Source organism: Protomyctophum parallelum (genome assembly GCF_964188405.1).
Source record: "Protomyctophum parallelum genome assembly, chromosome: 11".
NCBI classification, from domain to species: Eukaryota; Metazoa; Chordata; class Actinopteri; order Myctophiformes; family Myctophidae; genus Protomyctophum; species Protomyctophum parallelum.
In genome coordinates this window covers 913,719-931,997 of record NC_139707.1, presented here as the reverse complement: position 1 = coordinate 931,997, position 18,279 = coordinate 913,719, and the positions used below count along the sequence as shown (strand labels likewise).

General features: G+C 43.2%; 1 protein-coding gene across 1 annotated transcript in view; it reads left to right on the top strand.

The window, feature by feature from the left end:
- Nucleotides 1-18,279, top strand: part of lrch1 (leucine-rich repeats and calponin homology (CH) domain containing 1) — a gene marked incomplete at both ends in the record, with an annotated part of 209,233 nt that overhangs the window by 98,924 nt on the left and 92,030 nt on the right. Inside the window, 2 exon segments of the mRNA XM_083776022.1 lie at nt 3,479-3,605; nt 5,686-5,791. Of these exon segments, the coding sequence (XP_083632148.1) occupies nt 3,479-3,605; nt 5,686-5,791 (233 nt within the window).

The window sequence follows — 18,279 nt, the reverse complement described above, 5'->3', positions numbered from 1 at the left end:
AGAGATTGCAGAGAGACTGAGACTTAACCCATTCTGACCTGAGATCAGATTCATACGAGGTTTTCCACTGGACACACACTGGTCTGATGAACCCATTCTGACCTGAGATCAGATTCATACGAGGTTTTCCACTGGACACACACTGGTCTGATGAACCCATTCTGACCTGAGATCAGATTCTAAAAATGTCAGTCGTTCTTCGATTTTTCAAAAATAGCAGACCTACAAGCTCGTATCGCGCCACTCGGTGGCGCGATATGAGCTTGTAGATCTGCTATTTTTCAATAGCTAAAGCATAACATGATGCTAACACCAAAATGGGTTCCCCGTTCAGAATGGGTTAAATACTGTGGGCATGATTGCAGGGGATGGAATGCAGGTGCTTCAGACACACCCACACTCCCACTCAGACGGTGACCGACTGGACAATCGGCTCCAAAATTGTGACTGACGCAGGGCCGCTTATCGGAATGGATTTTCCATGAATGATGGCCAGAGTCACAATATGTACTACGTTACAGTATGAGTCACTTTAACCTAGCCGTACGTAGCCTTGGGAACCAAGGCTACCAAACCTGCCCACAGATCAGGAAACTAGCTCCTGTTTCTGTAGCCTGAGGCAGCATGGTGTACAAGTACTGTATGCCCCTGGACATGAGTCTAGTACAGGGGTCCTCAACTAGAAATGATGAAGGTCCACAAATATGTTTTTGAATAAGACAGAGGTCCGGTCCCATGCGCGGCGTCCATCGGAGAGCGGGGCTCTATGCCCGTTTAGTATGGTCAAGCCAAGCTTATACAAATCAGATCCCCTTCCAACCAACCAATAATGGGGTGCAGAGTGCAGGCCCGGAGTGGAACTCCAAATCAGGCCGGGAGTTATACGCCTTGGCAGGCCACACTGTGCGCGTGTAGCGCACGCCAGAATTTTGGGGGCCCTTGGGGGACATTTTGGGGGCCTTTGCAGCAATTTCACATGAGAAATGTACCATCTGATGTTATTTATATTATTAACTTTGCGTGTGGTCCGCAAAGAGGTCCGCAAAGAGGTGGTCCGCGGTCCGGTCGCGGACCACAGTCCGCCAGTTGAGTTAAGTACCCCTGGTCTAGTATGTGACAGCGACTGACCCCCCACCTCCGATGCTGAGAGAGAAGCAGCGAGGCATTGGGTGCCATTTTTGCAGTCTTTGTTGGTATGAACCGGGCCGGAGTTTAAATCCCCTGACCTCCCAGTCTCTCAGGGCGGAAGCTCTAACCTTAGAGTCCCAAGAGCCAGGAGCAGAGTCAAGTGCTGAGTTAGCTCGCCAATGAGTCAGTTTAGTTAGTTAGAATAAAAATCAGCAACACTCCTCTTAAAGGTATATTCAGTGATTTCACTTAATTCAAATATCACTTATTTTTTTGGTTTTGTTGTGATAATCCTCTCTACTATAGAGTGTGCTGAACATATAAGGAGTTCCTCCCTGTCCCCAGTTAACCCCTGGGGGTCAAAAAAACCTTAGGTTTCGTTTTTGGCTCTCTATCCTGATTGGATGAAAGGCTTAGGTCCCAAGGCAAAAACGAAACCTAAGGTTTTTTTTGAGTGAAATCACTGAATATACCTTTAACTAACAGTAAACATCACAGACTAAAGGCTAAAGAGTGCCGCAGGCGTTCTCGTCAGGATGAGCGTCAGGACTTGAGGGGCACATTTCTATTTTAGTTTTAGTCATAATAGTCTCTTCAATAGTTTTCACTTCGTTTTAGTCACATTTTAGTCACCGGGAATGTTCTAGTGTTTAGTCTAGTTTTAGTCGACTAAATGTCATACGATTTTAGTCGACTAAATCTACAGTTGATTTAGTTGACTAAAATGTGTTTTGACAGGCCTTTATGTCGTTGTAATGACATATTTTACACTTTGGTTGCATGCTGAAAATATATGTGAATATATATATGAATGATGATTATGAATATATATGAATATATATATATAAATATGAATATATATGAATATATATGCGAGTATATATGAATAATAATTGCATGCTGAAAATAGCAGATCTACAATCTTGCAACGCGTCGCAGCGCGACGCGTTGCAAGATTGTAGATCTGCTATTTTCAGCATGCAACCCAGCATAAAAGTGGATCTCTTGTCCACTAGTCCCTTCCTAACATTTTAGTCTAGTTTTTATTTGTTGACGAAATTGTCAGTACATTTAGTCTTAGTTTTAGTCATCATAGATTCGTTTTTATTTCGTTTTTATTTCGTTTTCGTCAGTGAAAAAAGGTATAGTCGACGAACATTTTTCGTCTTAGTTTTAGTCGACGAAAACAACACTGCAGGCGTCCAAAATGAAACGCATGCCTCTTATTATTGGAAATTAATTACTGAGGCGTGTCAGTCGCTCCATGTCTGAAAAGGCCTTCAGCCAACTCTGTCAGGTCGGCTGGCCGAAGGCCGTACAGGAGGCTATTTTCACAGCAGAAACATTGTGCTGTGGTCGTGGTGTTCTTGTTCTAACTGTCACCTGGTCCTTGTGTTCTTGTTCTAAAGGCCTATTCATAGTCTGGATTTCCGGTGGTGAGGTGACCACCGCTCCGGTGGTGAGCTGACCACCGGAGCTGAAATAACGTTGAGCGGTGGTGAGTAAAAACAGAGAGAAGGGCTGGAGCGGTGGTGGTGGTTTGCTCTTCACCGCGGCTCGTGACGTCATGTTGTAGTTCGGTGGTCACCTCAGTGACGTCATGTTGTAGTTCGGTGGTCACCTCAGTGACGTCATGTTGTAGTTCGGTGGTCACCTCAGTGACGTCATGTTGTAGTTCGGTGGTCACCTCAGTGACGTCATGTTGTAGTTCGGTGGTCACCTCAGTGACGTCATGTTGTAGTTCGGTGGTCACCTCAGTGACGTCATGTTGTAGTTCGGTGGTCACCTCAGTGACGTCATGTTGTAGTTCGGTGGTCACCTCAGTGACGTCATGTTGTAGTTCGGTGGTCACCTCAGTGACGTCATGTTGTAGTTCGGTGGTCACCTCAGTGACGTCATGTTGTAGTTCGGTGGTCACCTCAGTGACGTCATGTTGTAGTTCGGTGGTCACCTCAGTGACGTCATGTTGTAGTTCGGTGGTCACCTCAGTGACGTCATGTTGTAGTTCGGTGGTCACCTCAGTGACGTCATGTTGTAGTTCGGTGGTCACCTCAGTGACGTCATGTTGTAGTTCGGTGGTCACCTCAGTGACGTCATGTTGTAGTTCGGTGGTCACCTCAGTGACGTCATGTTGTAGTTCGGTGGTCACCTCAGTGACGTCATGTTGTAGTTCGGTGGTCACCTCAGTGACGTCATGTTGTAGTTCGGTGGTCACCTCAGTGACGTCATGTTGTAGTTCGGTGGTCACCCCACCACCGTAAATCCAGACTATGTATGAGCCTTAACTGTCACCTGGTCCTTGTGTTCTTGTTCTAACTGTCACCTGGTCCTTGTGTTCTTGTCATTGCAGTCGTAACCAGTTGGGGGCGCTGCCGGCGTGCCTGTGCGGTCTGCCACTCAGGGTGCTCAACGCCAGCAACAACAGGCTGGTCAGCCTCCCCGAAACCATCGGACAGCTCAGGACGCTCATGGAACTAGTACGTGTGTGCGTGTGTGTGTGTGTGTGTGTGTGTGTGTGTGTGTGTGTGTGTGTGTGTGTGTGTGTGTGTGTGTGTGTGTGTGTGCGTGTGCGTGTGCGTGTGCGTGTGCGTGTGCGTGTGCGTGTGCGTGTGCGTGTGCGTGTGCGTGTGCGTGCGCGTGTGTGTGTGTGTGTGCGCGTTAGGGCTCAGCGATATGGACAAAATGAAATATCACACTATTTTTGACCGCATAGTTACGTACCACCTCTATCGACTTTGTAATGATAATAATATCATATTGTGGTGATGATGTTCGTAATAATTATCATTACATATCTTTTGCATAACATTTCTAAATCTATCACAACTACAGATCTTTTCTCTTATTAGGACATTTAGTTATTTAAACCAGGAAAGGAACACGCTAACGTCATATCACAACATTATTAACCCATTCTGACCGGGCACCCATTTTGGTGTCAGCATCATGTTATGCTTTAGCTATTGAAAAATAGCAGATCTACAAGCTCATATCGCGCCACCGAGTGGCGCGATACGAGCTTGTAGGTCTGCTATTTTTGAAAAATCGAAGACACTTTTAGAATCTGATCTCAGGTCAGAATGGGTTAATAATGAAACTGTCAGGATGTAATAGACATTTTTAGAATCTGATCTCGGGTCAGAATGGGTTAAATCCCAAATCCTGTGTGTGTGTATCTGCGTGCTCGTGTGTGTGCGTGCGTGTGTGTACTGGTATACTGTAGGAGTGTGGGGGTGAGTGTGAGAGTCAGGCTCAGAACACACAGTTCTCCCTGTCGGCGTTGAGAGCTGCTGACTGCTGTTATGTAACTCACTTCTGCTTCAGTGGAGGTGGAGATCATTGAGCACAGAACTACACGGGGGGAGAGGAGAGGAGGTGGTGGGGGAGGAGGAGAGAAGGGATGGGACCCTAATCGTTATTATCATTTATTTTATTGTGATGAAAAACGGCTCACAATAATCGTAATCGTAGAGATTTTAATTTATCCTGAAATTGTCCTCCGTCATCATGACACTATCGTTAAAGGTTTTATGACATTCATTTTCATTTATTTTTATTTTTTCTTTTAGGTTTTATGACCTCAATTACACCCAAAAAACCTGAACTTTGAACATTCAGTGGATTTTCTGTGGTCTGGAGTTTTCTGTGGGGTTTTTTGGGCCTTTTGAGCTACAATGAAAACAGGCAACACAGTGAAAACAGTGACATCTGCTGGCAAATCCCATTGACATATATGGGATTTGCAGTAAGTGATGTCACTTACTGCCGGCAAATCAGAGGGCCTGTTTGAGCCAGAAAACCCCAGATCACAGAAAATCTACTGAATGTTAAAAGTTCATGTTTTTTGGGTGCAATTGAGATTAGAAAACCTAAAAAAAAACAAGAACAATTCCAAAACCTTTAGTTTTTTTAATGTCACAATCCCTTTAAGCGCAATAATCTTTGCCACAATATTGTGACATGGAATTCATTTTTATATTGTCCAATCCCTAGCGGAGAGTAGAGTGGAGGAGAGGACAAGAGAGGCTGCCCTGCTGACAGGCAGGATAAGAGGAGACATACGTAGAAGTCTCCGGGGGGATGGTTCGTTTTTTTTAGGCCAGTGAGTGTCTGGGCCTGAAGGCAGGTGTTTTAATCACAAGGCCATCATTAGTTTGCAGTTTTTAAACTGGCAAAACACTGCTCGCTTTGCCTAAAGAAAATGGCAACTAAAAAATACGGGGAAGCAGTCGTCGGCATGGAACAAGCTCCCACTGTACCTTCGTCAGGCAGCCTCTGTAGACATTTTTAAAGCTCAGCTCAAGACCCACTTCTACAACATTGCTTTTAATTGATCATTTATTTTTTATTTTTTTGTTATTCATGTCCTCACTGTATTGCATTACTGCTTGTTTTTTTAATGTCGTTGCCTTGCTTTTCTTTTATTCTCCATTGTTCTGTAAAGCACTTTGCGCTGCATTTCATGTCATGAAAGGTGCTATACAAATAAAGTTTTATTATTATTATTTATTATGATATAACATGAGTTGTGTTGTCGTCCCCTCCCCCTCCCCCCAGGACGTCAGCTGTAACGAGATCTCGGCTCTTCCCCGTCACATCGGCAGACTCAAGGCCCTGCGAGAACTCAACGTGCGGCGCAACCTCCTCTGTGTCCTTCCAGAAGGTGAGCCTCAAGAACAAAAACACCTCTGTGTCACCTCTGTGTCACAGAGGTGACACAGAGGTGACACAGCTCACCTCTGTGTCACCTCTGTGTCACCTCTGTGACACAGAGGTGACACAGCTCACCTCTGTGTCACCTCTGTGTCACCTCTGTGACACAGAGGTGACACAGCTCACCTCTGTGTCACCTCTGTGTCACCTCTGTGACACAGAGGTGACACAGAGGTGACACAGCTCACCTCCGTGTCACCTCTGTGACACAGAGGTGACACAGAGGTGACACAGCTCACCTCTGTGTCACCTCTGTGACACAGAGGTGACACAGAGGTGACACAGCTCACCTCTGTGTCACCTCTGTGACACCTCTGTGACACAGAGGTGACACAGAGGTGACACAGCTCACCTCTGTGTCACCTCTGTGACACAGAGGTGACACAGAGGTGACACAGCTCACCTCTGTGTCACCTCTGTGTCACAGAGTTGACACAGAGGTGACACAGCTCACCTCTGTGTCCTTCCAGAAGGTGAGCCTCGAGACCAGGGCTGGGGCAACTGGCGGCCCGGGGGCCACATGCGGCCCCCAGCTTCACTTAATGCGGCCCAGCATGTTAATATCAGAATAGTGATATAGTATTGATTTCAGCTGTTTACAATTCCAAACCCGCTTTAATGACTTCATGCCTAGTATTAAATGACTATAGTACTTAACACATTGAGTACGCCGACTGCCTTCAAAATATAGGCTATAGAATACCGGAGGTGTCTGATCGCTTTTACTTTGAAAGCCATGAACCGGAAACACTTTCCTAAAAAAGTTGACTTTACAAAGTGACCTCAACATCCCCGATCATCTTAATATATTGTTTTACGCTCCAAAAAGCGTTCATATTTTGCGGGAGAGACGGATGAGGAGCAGAAAATAAGTGCCAGCATATCGCTCTATTCATCACCACGGAGAGCGCCCTGGATTAGGAGCTACGAGTCATTCTTTCCGTCTCGCTAACGTGGGAGTCAATAATAAGCTAATAGTTGCACTGAGCGTTAGCATACGGCAAGCGAAAAGCGAAATGCCAAAAAAATAAATAGGAAAAATTCTGAATATTAATATCTCGCCCCGCATCGCTGGGATGTCGCTAGGACGTCCTCACACGTCCATTGAACTCTACTCTACTCTACTCTATGACGTTCTCAGGCGTCCTACGTGCTGTAAGTGTTAATGACTATAGTATTAATGTTAGTCTTTTTGTGTCCAATGTAGTTACGTTAACAGTTCAGAAAGTTAACATAACTATAACTAAATGTATTTGAAATTCAATAAAAAGGTTACTTTTCAGGATTCCAATTCAAAAATAGCAAAAAAATATTCAGGTTTTCAATTCAAATATAGCAAAAATAGCCGATTTACATCGGCTATTTTTGCTACGACAGTAACATGCACTGTGGCCCCTCTGGAGTGAGTGTGCAAATATATTGGCCCTCGCCATCGTCAAAGTTGCCCAGCCCTGCTCAAGAACAACACTCTCGCTTGGACTTCTGTTGACTGTGTTGTCATTGTTCATACAGTAAGTCTGTTCTGTATGAGGGAGATTGTATAATGTAAAAATAATGGTCCAATAGGGGTGGTTAGTGCACAGATCTCTTGGTATGAGGAGGAAACCTCACACTCGATAATACCCCAAGTAGCAGAGAGCTTGTAGCTCAGATATTTTCCACTATTTTTGTGTGACACTGTAGCATGACAAAGTAGGGCAGCGATTCCCAAAATTCCCTCTTACCTCCTGACCATAGACTGTAAAAGAATATGGACAAAGCGTTCCCCGGGTCTAACATGGACGTAAAATGAAGCCTGTTATTCCTTGCACTGTAAGTCGCCATCTTTCTAGATCCGTTTTAGCCCAGCTGGCCATTGGCTGGCCCAGACCACGAGGCGGGACTTCCCCCCCTTCTTCTCCGTTGGTTTTTATTTTGACTCGAGTGGGTGGGGAATCCCGATCATAGACTGTAACGGTAGCCACGCCCCTCAGAACATACGCGACTTTATGGTCATTTTTTTTTATAAATGGGACCATCATTTTCCAAAAAGAATATTATGACATTAGAAATGAGACTTTAAACTAGTGACTGGAAGCAGAAAGTATTCATGACCATGTTTATTAAGGTAATACAGTCTAGGTGAAGTTGGGCCCAAATACATGGGCCTCTATGGGGCTATGGGTTTTTCTGGGTCCAATGACAGCGCCACAACAGGCCATTATATGAACTACGATTTCCTTAGTGGCTTCACAAAATATCTGTCTGACTGCCCCCCTGCTCCTGACCTACCTGACGCCCCCCCCCCCCCCCCCCCCCCCAACGCCCAGTCTAGGGTTCCGTTTGGCACGATTCAGTGACGCGTGGTGTCAGTGACACACAGCGTGGTACACACTGAAACTCAGTGGAACGACGAGTGGATTCTGGGAGTCGATGCAAGGGGTCAACGTTAAAGTAAATGTTCTCTCCTGGCCATTATAGTTTTATAAGTTAGTCTTTGTGTTCAACCTAGCGCTAACGTCGCTAACGTCGACCGCAGTGTCACCAACACACTGACCACAGCTGTACATACTGTACATACCGTATATAATATATGGCAGGAGAGACGTGAGCGGACGATGTTGCGTTGCGGCATTTGTTGTGTGACGTCTCCATGGTGCCGTGCCTGGGAAGGAAAGGAAAGGAAAGGAGGACCCGGTAAGATGGATGCTGCGTGATGTCGCGTCTGTATCCGGGAATGTCAAACTCTGTATTTGTGCAAACCAGATGCTGAGTAGCGATTTTACAAGTTAGGAAAGGAGAACATAAATTTGATTGCATTGCCAATTCATAAAGCCCAGAAAGCCTAGACAGCAGAACGAGACCATAAATAATTTGACTGAACCTGGCTTATGCTTCTGCAAGAGTCTTAAGTAACACTGAGAGAAGAGATCATATTACTCCACTTGTGACTGCCCATATACCTTTTAGAGGTTTTAAAGCCTTCTGTTTGTTTATAAAGCACTTAATAACCTATAGCACCTTCATATATCACACACTTTATGTTCCAGACAGACCACTTAGATCTTTCTTCGCCTTCTTTTAAGTTGTTACCAAAGTATTTTCATAAATACACTGGAGAGAGAGAGAGAGAGAGAGAGCGAGAGAGAGAGGCCACTTTCTGTTTCCCCTGCCCTTCGTTGTGGAATATAATTATCGTTAGAAATGATCGTTTCATTGATTTTGACTGCTCTGGATTTGATCATCACTGCATTTCTTGCAATGCTTTGCTATATTTGTACGTGAAGCACTTTGGGCCTGCATTCTTTTGCATGAAAGGTGATACCGTGATATACAAATGCAGTTATATTAACAGAGACAGTGGTCTCAAACGTTGTACACTGACTGAATCTCTAGTACTTTTACATTTACTTTACACTGAATTGTCAAACCTTCTAACGGATGGAATATGGAGATTGTGCTGCTTCTTTAAAGGACAACTTTAGTTTTTTTCAACCAAGGTTCATGTTTTAGGTTGTTATTAGAGAAAGTAAAAGATGAGTGTTATTTATTTTCCATTTGCTGCTTTCTTTAGTTTTAGGGATTTTCTTTTGTTTTGTACAGGGGGGCGGGGGCATTCGAGCATGGTGCTAAATATGTATTTTTTTTACAAAATATTATGGAGATTTATTTTTTTATTATTTACTATAGCCCTAATAAACCCCAGGAAATTACATCTGGCCACAAATAAATTACAGGATCTACTGAATGTGAAGGAGGCCTATTGGGGGGAAGCCACACTGTGTGTCATATAGGCTCAATGTCAGTTTGACACATTCAGTAGATCTCGTGATGTTTTGTGGCCAGATGAAATTTCCAGGGGTTTATTAGGACTATAGTAAATAATTAAAAAAGAAATCGCTATAAAATGTTGTAAAAAAATACATATTTACCCCATGCTCGAATGCCCCCGCCCCCCTGTCAAAAACAGCTAAACTCCCTAAAACGAAAGAAGGCAACAAATGAAAAAAAAAAAACACTCATCTTTTAGTTTCTCTAATAACAACCTAAAACATGAACCTTGGTTGAAAAAAACTAAAGTTGTCCTTTAACTGGTTCTATAACTGGTTGTCCCCAGTTGGAGCAGAATAAGAATGAACCGAATGAGGCCAGATCAGATAAAACTGTATTTGTTTCGTTCCCTGATATGAGGGCAGAAACAGTTGAAACAGTCGATGCTCCACCAAGAAATCTAAACTATCCAGACTATAAGGACTTTATATTTAACAAACGTACGGTATATAGACTAGTGGTTCTTAAACATTTCCATGTCAACGACCCCCACATTAATATGTATTTGGCCTTCTACATGTTTCTACACACTTCTACATCATGTACTATTTCTGAGTTTGAAAGCTACTGATTTAGTAGAATGAGGGGTTTACCTAATTTAGCTGTGGACCCCCTGGAGACCCATCAAGAACCCCCTGGGTGTACCAGGACCGCCACTTTGAGAACCATGCACTGATCTAGACTGTATAAGGACCTTTTTTTCAGTATCCAGACCATAGACTGTAAAAAATATGGACAAAGCGTTCCCCGGGTCTAACATGAACGTAAAATGAAGCCTGTAATGATATGCTAATTCCTGATGTAAGTCGCCATCTTTTGGTACCAGCTGGCCATTGGCTGGCTCCGTTTTGTACCAGCTGGTCATTGGCTGCCCAGACAACGAGGCGGGACTTCCCCCCTTCTTCTCCGTTGGTTTTTATTTTGACTCGAGTGGGAGGAGTAGACTCTTGTCTGTGGGAGGGGAATCCCGATCATAGACTGTAACGGTAGCCACGCCCCTCAGAACATACGCGACTTTATGGTCATTTTTTTAATTAATGGGACCATAATTTTCCAAAAAGAATATTATGACATTAGAAATGAGACTTTAAACTAGTGACTGGAAGAAGAAAGTATTCATGACCATGTTTATTAAGGTAATACAGTCTAGGTGAAGTTGGGCCAAAATACATGGGCCTCTATGGAGCTATGGGGCTTTTTGGGTCCAGTCCAGCAGTCCAACAGGCCATTATATGAACTACCGATTTCAAATGAGGCTTCATGAAATATCTGGCTGACTGCCCCCCTGATCCAGACTGTCGAGCCGTTATATTCATGATATCCTTTCCTCAAGCGAAGGCAGGTGGAGCTTCCACCACCGTCCACACAGCTCTGAGTCTGTGCTACCACCACGCCCGTTCCGTCCCCCCAAATATCCTGTGCCCTCCGCCTGACCTCTGGAAACAGCCTCGCAGTCACCAAGAGGCTGACATAAAGTTAGCTCTATTGGACGTTATAGGGACAGTCACACGTCACTTCTGGGCACGCCACCAACGCTGCAGCTTTCCAGAGGAAAGCGCCCAGCGCTGTTTTATTTATGGGCTCCCTTCTCTGAATTCATAAAACCATTATCTGGAGGTCAAGATCGGTAGGAAATGAGCAAATTCATAACATAGCATGCATTTTAAATGCTTTTGTATTTCTATTGTTGGGTAACTTGGCACGCTACCAGATTAAACCAAACCAAATTACACCAAGGCTTTTTCTACCTCCCAACTGTACAGTGTCCAGTAGCATTGATGAAGGCAGGGGGGGGGGGGGGGGGGGAACTGCATGTTTTTGTTACACTTGACTTCAAATATGATTTCCCCTGGCTTTCCCGACCCTCTGATTTGTTTTTCTTTTTTTAGCTTTTAAGCCTCCTGAAGTAAAAAACAAAACAAAACCACTTGCATGAAATAAAGTCCTGTCCTTTCAGTGTTCATCATATTAAAGACGTGATTATGATTAAACTAGGAGGGAGATTATCTTTCCAAAAAGAAAGTATACAGAATGAAGAATGATGTTTTTTTATGTGGCCACACCTATGTCTGTGCATTAACCCATTCTGAACGGGAACCCATTTTGGTGTTGGCATCATGTCGTGCTTTAGCTATTGAAAAATAGCAGATCTACAAGCTCATATCGCGCCACCGAGTGGCGCGATATGAGCTTGTAGGTCTGCTATTTTTGAAAAAAATCGAAGAACGACTGACATTTTTAGAATCTGATCTCAGGTCAGAATGGGTTATAATCAGACCAGTGTGTGTCCAGTGGAAACCTTGTTGAATCTGATCTCAGGTCAGAATGGGTTTTAAGTATACCTAGTTTTCACCTTAGCACCGCCCACTTGAACTTAAGCCGCTCCCTTATGCTAATAAGGGGCGGGGCTGATTTCAGTGTGTCACTAAAGTGGTGCATTTCGATTGGGCCTTTTCACTCAAGCTTTCAGGAAGAAGCCAAAAGTACACAGGGAACATATTTGCATATTATAATAACCACACCTGGGGGTCTATTAGAGTAACGTTAACCCCATAGACACATACAGAACACCTGGGGGTCTATTAGAGTCATGTTAACCCCATAGACACATAGAGAACACCTGGGGGTCTGTTAGAGTAATGTTAACCCCATAGACACATAGAGAACACCTGGGGGTCTATTAGAGTAATGTTAACCCCATAGACACATAGAGAACACCTGGGGGTCTATTAGAGTAATGTTAACCCCATAGACGCAAAACTATGGCGCCCCATATTTACTGTAGTGAACCTGCTCAGTTGGCAGACAGATTGATGCATACAAACCCAAAAGAATCCACTAAGGCAGGTCAGTTGACCTTTATCGTCTAGTTATTTTACAGCAGTAGTTTTCAAACATTTTTCATGTTAAGGACCCCCACATTGGCAGTGACCAGTGGCCCCCATACACGATTGGTGTTGTAAAATATCTACAGTCACATTTACATTTACAGGAAACCAAAGCCTGCAGAGTTTCTAATAATAAGCAGATTTGGCAACAGTGCTGACAATAGAAGTCTGTAATCAACGTAACTCGAGAACCGTTCCCCCCCCCCCCCCCCCCCCCCCCCCCCCCCCGACTTCAAATTTGACACGCACGTTCTACACCACCACAGGGAGTGCAGTAGCCGGCCTTGAGTCGGTCGGATACACGGTTGTCCAGAAGCGCCACAAAAGGCTCTGGTCAGGCTCTGCCAGTGGACCTAATGAGCCTAAATCCCCTCACCTGTAGAATTTGTTTACTTAACCAGTCCACTTTTCACAGTCAGTTTGCACTCTTCAGACACAGGCAGGCAGACAGACATACAGATACAGAGATCTCCAGGGTGCTAGGACAACGGGTATTGCATACTAGGTTCCCAACTTGCATCGTTCCCACGTAGGCCAGTTGCCAACGGGCATAAGCCACAGGTCTAGTGTGTGAAACTGTGATAACATATGGTGTGTGAAAGACATTGATCATTCCACACCATCCCTAGTATATTGTTGCTGTTGGACCAAAACCGTATATCTCCATATTTCATAAAGCAGTGCACTACTGTCTGTCATACAACTTGCAATAATATAGCGGATCTACAAGCTTGGAACACCGTCACAGTGACCCGTTGTGCTCTTTTACAGTAGATCTGTTATTTCTGTATAGCAGATCTACTGTACATGTACAAGCGCACAACGTGTTGTGAGCTTGTAGATCGGCTCTCTTTCATTCAAGAAATTTCGTAGATTATTTGTTTTAAACAGTTTGACTGATTTAAAGGTATATTCAGTGATTTCACTCAAAAAACCTTAGGTTTCGTTTTTGGCTGTGGGACCCAGCCTTTCGTCCAATCAGGATAGAGAGTCAAAAACGAAACCTAAGGTTTTTTTGACCCCCAGGGGTTAACTGGGGACAGGGAGGAACTCCTTATATGGCCAGCACACTCTATAGTAGGGAGGATTATCACAACAAAACAAAAAAATAAGTGATATTTGAATTAAGTGAAATCACTGAATATACCTTTAAACGCGTAACCCGCATTTTAATCAAATACCCTTCACTGCCCAGATTGTTGTATTACCTTTAGAGCATACGCTGAATTATTTGGGCTTTTGATCCGTGAAAATCCGGCGAAAAAAGGTCCCCCCCGTTTGTTATGATCCGATCGCACCACCCGCCATCTTGGCTGGTGACGCGATCGCAGCACAAGAGCCTCCTCCATGAGGAGTTGTAGTCCATTCATTTGCATTGGCCTCAATTTCCCAGAAGCCCTAGCAGCCCACAGCATGTGTTGATTTCCGGTTTCGTCATCAAAACGAAAGCATCTAGTCTCTATCTCCGCGGCAAAGACAGAGTTTATTTTTATTTATTGCAATAACGGCGGATTAAACACATAAAACAAAAGGCGGGAATGTCGTAAATAGCAGCGCCAGTAACCTGGATTAAACTATTCCTGGCAGGCAAACTGTTTAAAAAAAAAAAAATGAAAAAAAAAATATTTTTTTTAAATGTAGGAAAAGAAGATGGTACTTTTACTCGAGTCGTGACCCATACAAATTGGTCCATGGCCCACAAATCTCCGTCCATTTGTGATGCGTGTGTATTTTCCACAATGTGGTTCCAGCCTCCACAGTTCGTCATGTGGCTCCAACTCCTCAGGTATGACTCTGGAGATTTACAGACACGTTTTGCGTCACACGCCTGTGGTTTTAACCCATTAGGGCCTGACGTCGAAATAAATAAAAAGTCTTGAATGTCTGAAATAATATTATATGCAATGATTTGTGGGCCACATTTTCACGATTTTTCGAGTGGCTGATCTGCTACTTTTCAATAGCTAAAGTATAACATAATGCTTAGTTAACCCATTCTGACCGGGCACCCATTTTGGTGTCAGCATCATGTTATGCTTTAGCTATTTAAAAATAGCAGATCTACAAGCTCATATCGCGCCACCGAGTGGCGCGATACGAGCTTGTAGGTCTGCTATTTTTGAAAAATCGAAGAGCGACTGACATTTTTAGAATCTGATCTCAGGTCAGAATGGGTTAATCAGACCCAGTGTTTGTCCGGCGGAAACCTCGTATGAATCTGATCTCAGGTCAGAATGGTAGATGCTCTCTCTCTCTCATAGACGATGTGTCAGGGCCCTGTCAGAGGGTTATCCTCTCATGAACCCTAAACCCATTGATGCAGTTATATACTGTACCAACAGCCAGTGCCACCATACTGGCTGTGGGGTCAAATTCTACTTACAGCTGTTGCTGGTTATCATCACATGCAGTGTATAGAAACAACAGTATTTATAGATTTACACAGTTCCCCTTACTGTGTCAGTCAGATAACCCATTCTGACCTGAGATCAGATTCATACGAGGTTTCCACTGGACACACGCTGGTCTGACGAACCCATTCTGACCTGAGATCAGATTCTAAAAATGTCAGTTGTTCTTCAATTTTTTTCAAAAATAGCAGACCTACAAGCTCGTATCGCGCCACTCGGTGGCGCGATATGAGCTTGTAGATCTGCTATTTTTCAATAGCTAAAGCATAACATGATGCCAACACTGAAATGGGTGCCCGTTCAGAATGGGATAATATGGCCTTTCTCGGGGGTTGAGAATACGCACATCCACTAGGTGGGGACGTCCCGATCACGTTTGTTTTGTGTTGCTCCTCATCCGATTCCCGATCATTTGATTTTGATTACAGGCTGATAACGATTTTGCCCAATCCGCTATTTTTATTTTTTTTTTAGGGCTGTCAATCGATTAAAATATTTAATCTGATTAATCGCATGATTGTCCATAGTTAACTGTGATTAATCGCAAATTAATCACATCTTTTTTATCCGTTCTAAATATACCTTAAATCAGTGGTTTTCAAGATTTTTCTTATCAAGGCCCATTATTTATTCTGCATTTGAGCCACGGAACCACCATTTGATGACATTTAGCCTTCCAGACCCAAACTAAAGAACTGTATTGATGTTGGCCAATGGTACCATTACAAGAGAGGCCATGTTGTCAAAATAACATGTTTTCTAAGTTTTCTAATTGTGTAGACTTAAATTAACTTAAGTAATGCAGCTGTTTAACAATTATTCAACTCTTCAGTGTAAAATTGCCATGCGTCTCTCAACCATTCTGTCAGACTTCACAGTGCGTTAATCACGCGTTAAAAAAAATAGTGCCGTTAAAAGGATTGTGAGTTAACTAGTTAATAGTGCGTTAACTTTGACAGCCCTAATTTTTTTATAGAACACTTAGACCATAGACTTCAGTTTACAGGTGGATGGAACCTGCACACCATAATAGGAATACCAAAAAAGACTCTTTATCCGTTTCGATCCAGTGGATCTTCTTCAGGTCTCTGGGGTTTCCCAAATAAAAGAGCTGCATTTCAAGCTTTAGCCGATTTAGAGGGATTTTAACATTACAGAGTTGCAGCTAAAGATTGTACAATCTGTAACGTTGACTGTAAAGTCTCAAAAATAAAATCAAAATGGCAATAGCGGTCTATAGGTTTTTGTAAACGATGTGGCCAGCTGTGACTATGACATAGTCACAGCTGGTATGGGACTTTAACCCTCTAACACCCGCATTAATTTCTACTTGCAAAAAATAGATTTCAACCTTACTACTACTTTGTACTACTAGGACTAAGACTAAAAAATATGTTAAAAAAAATAAAAGAATAAAGTTTGATGGAAATTTTATAATAATTATATAATAATTATATAATAATATAATAAATTCATAATTTACATTTGGGGGATATCTTTCACAATAATGAATAAAACATGTTCTAGACATTCTAATGAACACAAAAAAACATATATTACAATTATTTTACCTACTTTTATTAGGGTAAAGGTCAAAAGTCTTAGGTTAAAAAAAATTCAAAATCGCGTGTGAATTTCAGCCTCTGTGGGGGGTATTTATATGCAAATATCATGACCAATGGCATTGAAATGGCATTGCAATGAACATCACTGATGACGTTTAGGTGAAAAAATAACAGAAAAAAATTATAATAATTTAGTAATTAATGATGGTGGTGAACACAATAAGGCATGCACATCCACTCACTGAAAAACAGGTGCCGGGCCGAGGTTAGAATAATATAAACACACTGGAAGATGCTCCAAAACGTAAAAGGTTTATTTTTATTTTTATTTTTTATTAATAATAATAATAATAATAATTACGTTTATTTTATGGTTCCATTAAATAAAGGTTTTGGAGCATCCTCCAGTGTGCCGACCCTATCTTTCTGTCCTTTAAAGGAGAATTCCATACTAAAAGGCTTTCTTACCATTCTTTGTAGTTGTTACGTCCCCACCAAAGAGGTCCAGGTGTTATTTTGTGCAAAAGCTCCTTATTGGCTATTTCCCCTACCATATGCCCTAAATGAATTGCATTGAATTGAATGGGGCTATGGGGTGTTGTGCTAATTCGCTTATTTCCATCGCTCAAAATAATATATTTTTTGTATATATCCTCTCTTCATAATGTAAATAATAACCCAAGCGGCACACTTTACTACTTATTTAGATGGAAATAAGCAAATTAGCACAACACCCCATACATCCCATTCAATGCAATGCAATTCATTTAGGGCTTATGGTAGGGGAAATAGCCAATAAGGAGCTTTTGCACAAAATAACACCTGGACCTCTTTGATGGGGACGTAACAACTACAAAGAAAGATAAGAAAGCCTTTTAGTATGGAATTCTCCTTTAACAACTTACAGTATACCATCTAGTCGTAGTAAAACGGACAGAGTTACAACTGTACTTGGACCATTGTCTATACCAAATATCTTTGTGGTGTGTAGTGAGCTTGTAGATCGGCTATTGTGTGGTGAATACCCCCCCCCCCCCCCCCCCCAGAATAAGCATGCTGGGGTTCAGGTGGTCAATAAAGAAACAACAACAACTACAACGGGAGTGGACGGGTCAAGCCTGTGACATAATGAAGATGTTGTTGAGCACATTGCATCTCTGTTTACTCAGAGTGCTGATATATGATGAGCGTTCCAGAGCATTCCTCCATGCAGCTTCGTCCCCTCCACGGCTGCGTCTCCTCCACTCCTCACGTCTCTCTGAAGATTTATGTCCGTTTCCTTCGTGCTTAGCAGACGGCGCGCGCTCCGCCGTTATCCGCCGCGCTCCGACTGATTGATGAGACGTGATCTGGCACAGCGGCTCGACGCCGTGGCGACGACACGGCAGGGGGGCTGGGGAGGGTTTCGAGGGAGCGGATTGGACGGGAGCCCTGAGGATGGGAGGGACATTGAACTTCTAGAGTTTCTATGACTGTGGAGCCTCGACAATGACGATAAGACCACCATGGCAGTTTGGGTCGAGTTCTCTTTTTCTTAACCCATTCTGAACGGGCACCCATTTTGGTGTCAGCATCATGTTATGCTTTAGCTATTTAAAAATAGCAGATCTACAAGCTCATATCGCGCCACCGAGTGGCGCGATACGAGCTTGTAGGTCTGCTATTTTTGAAAAATCGAAGAGCGACTGACATTTTTAGAATCTGATCTCAGGTCAGAATGGGTTCATCAGACCAGTGTGTGTCCAGTGGAAACCTCGTATGAAT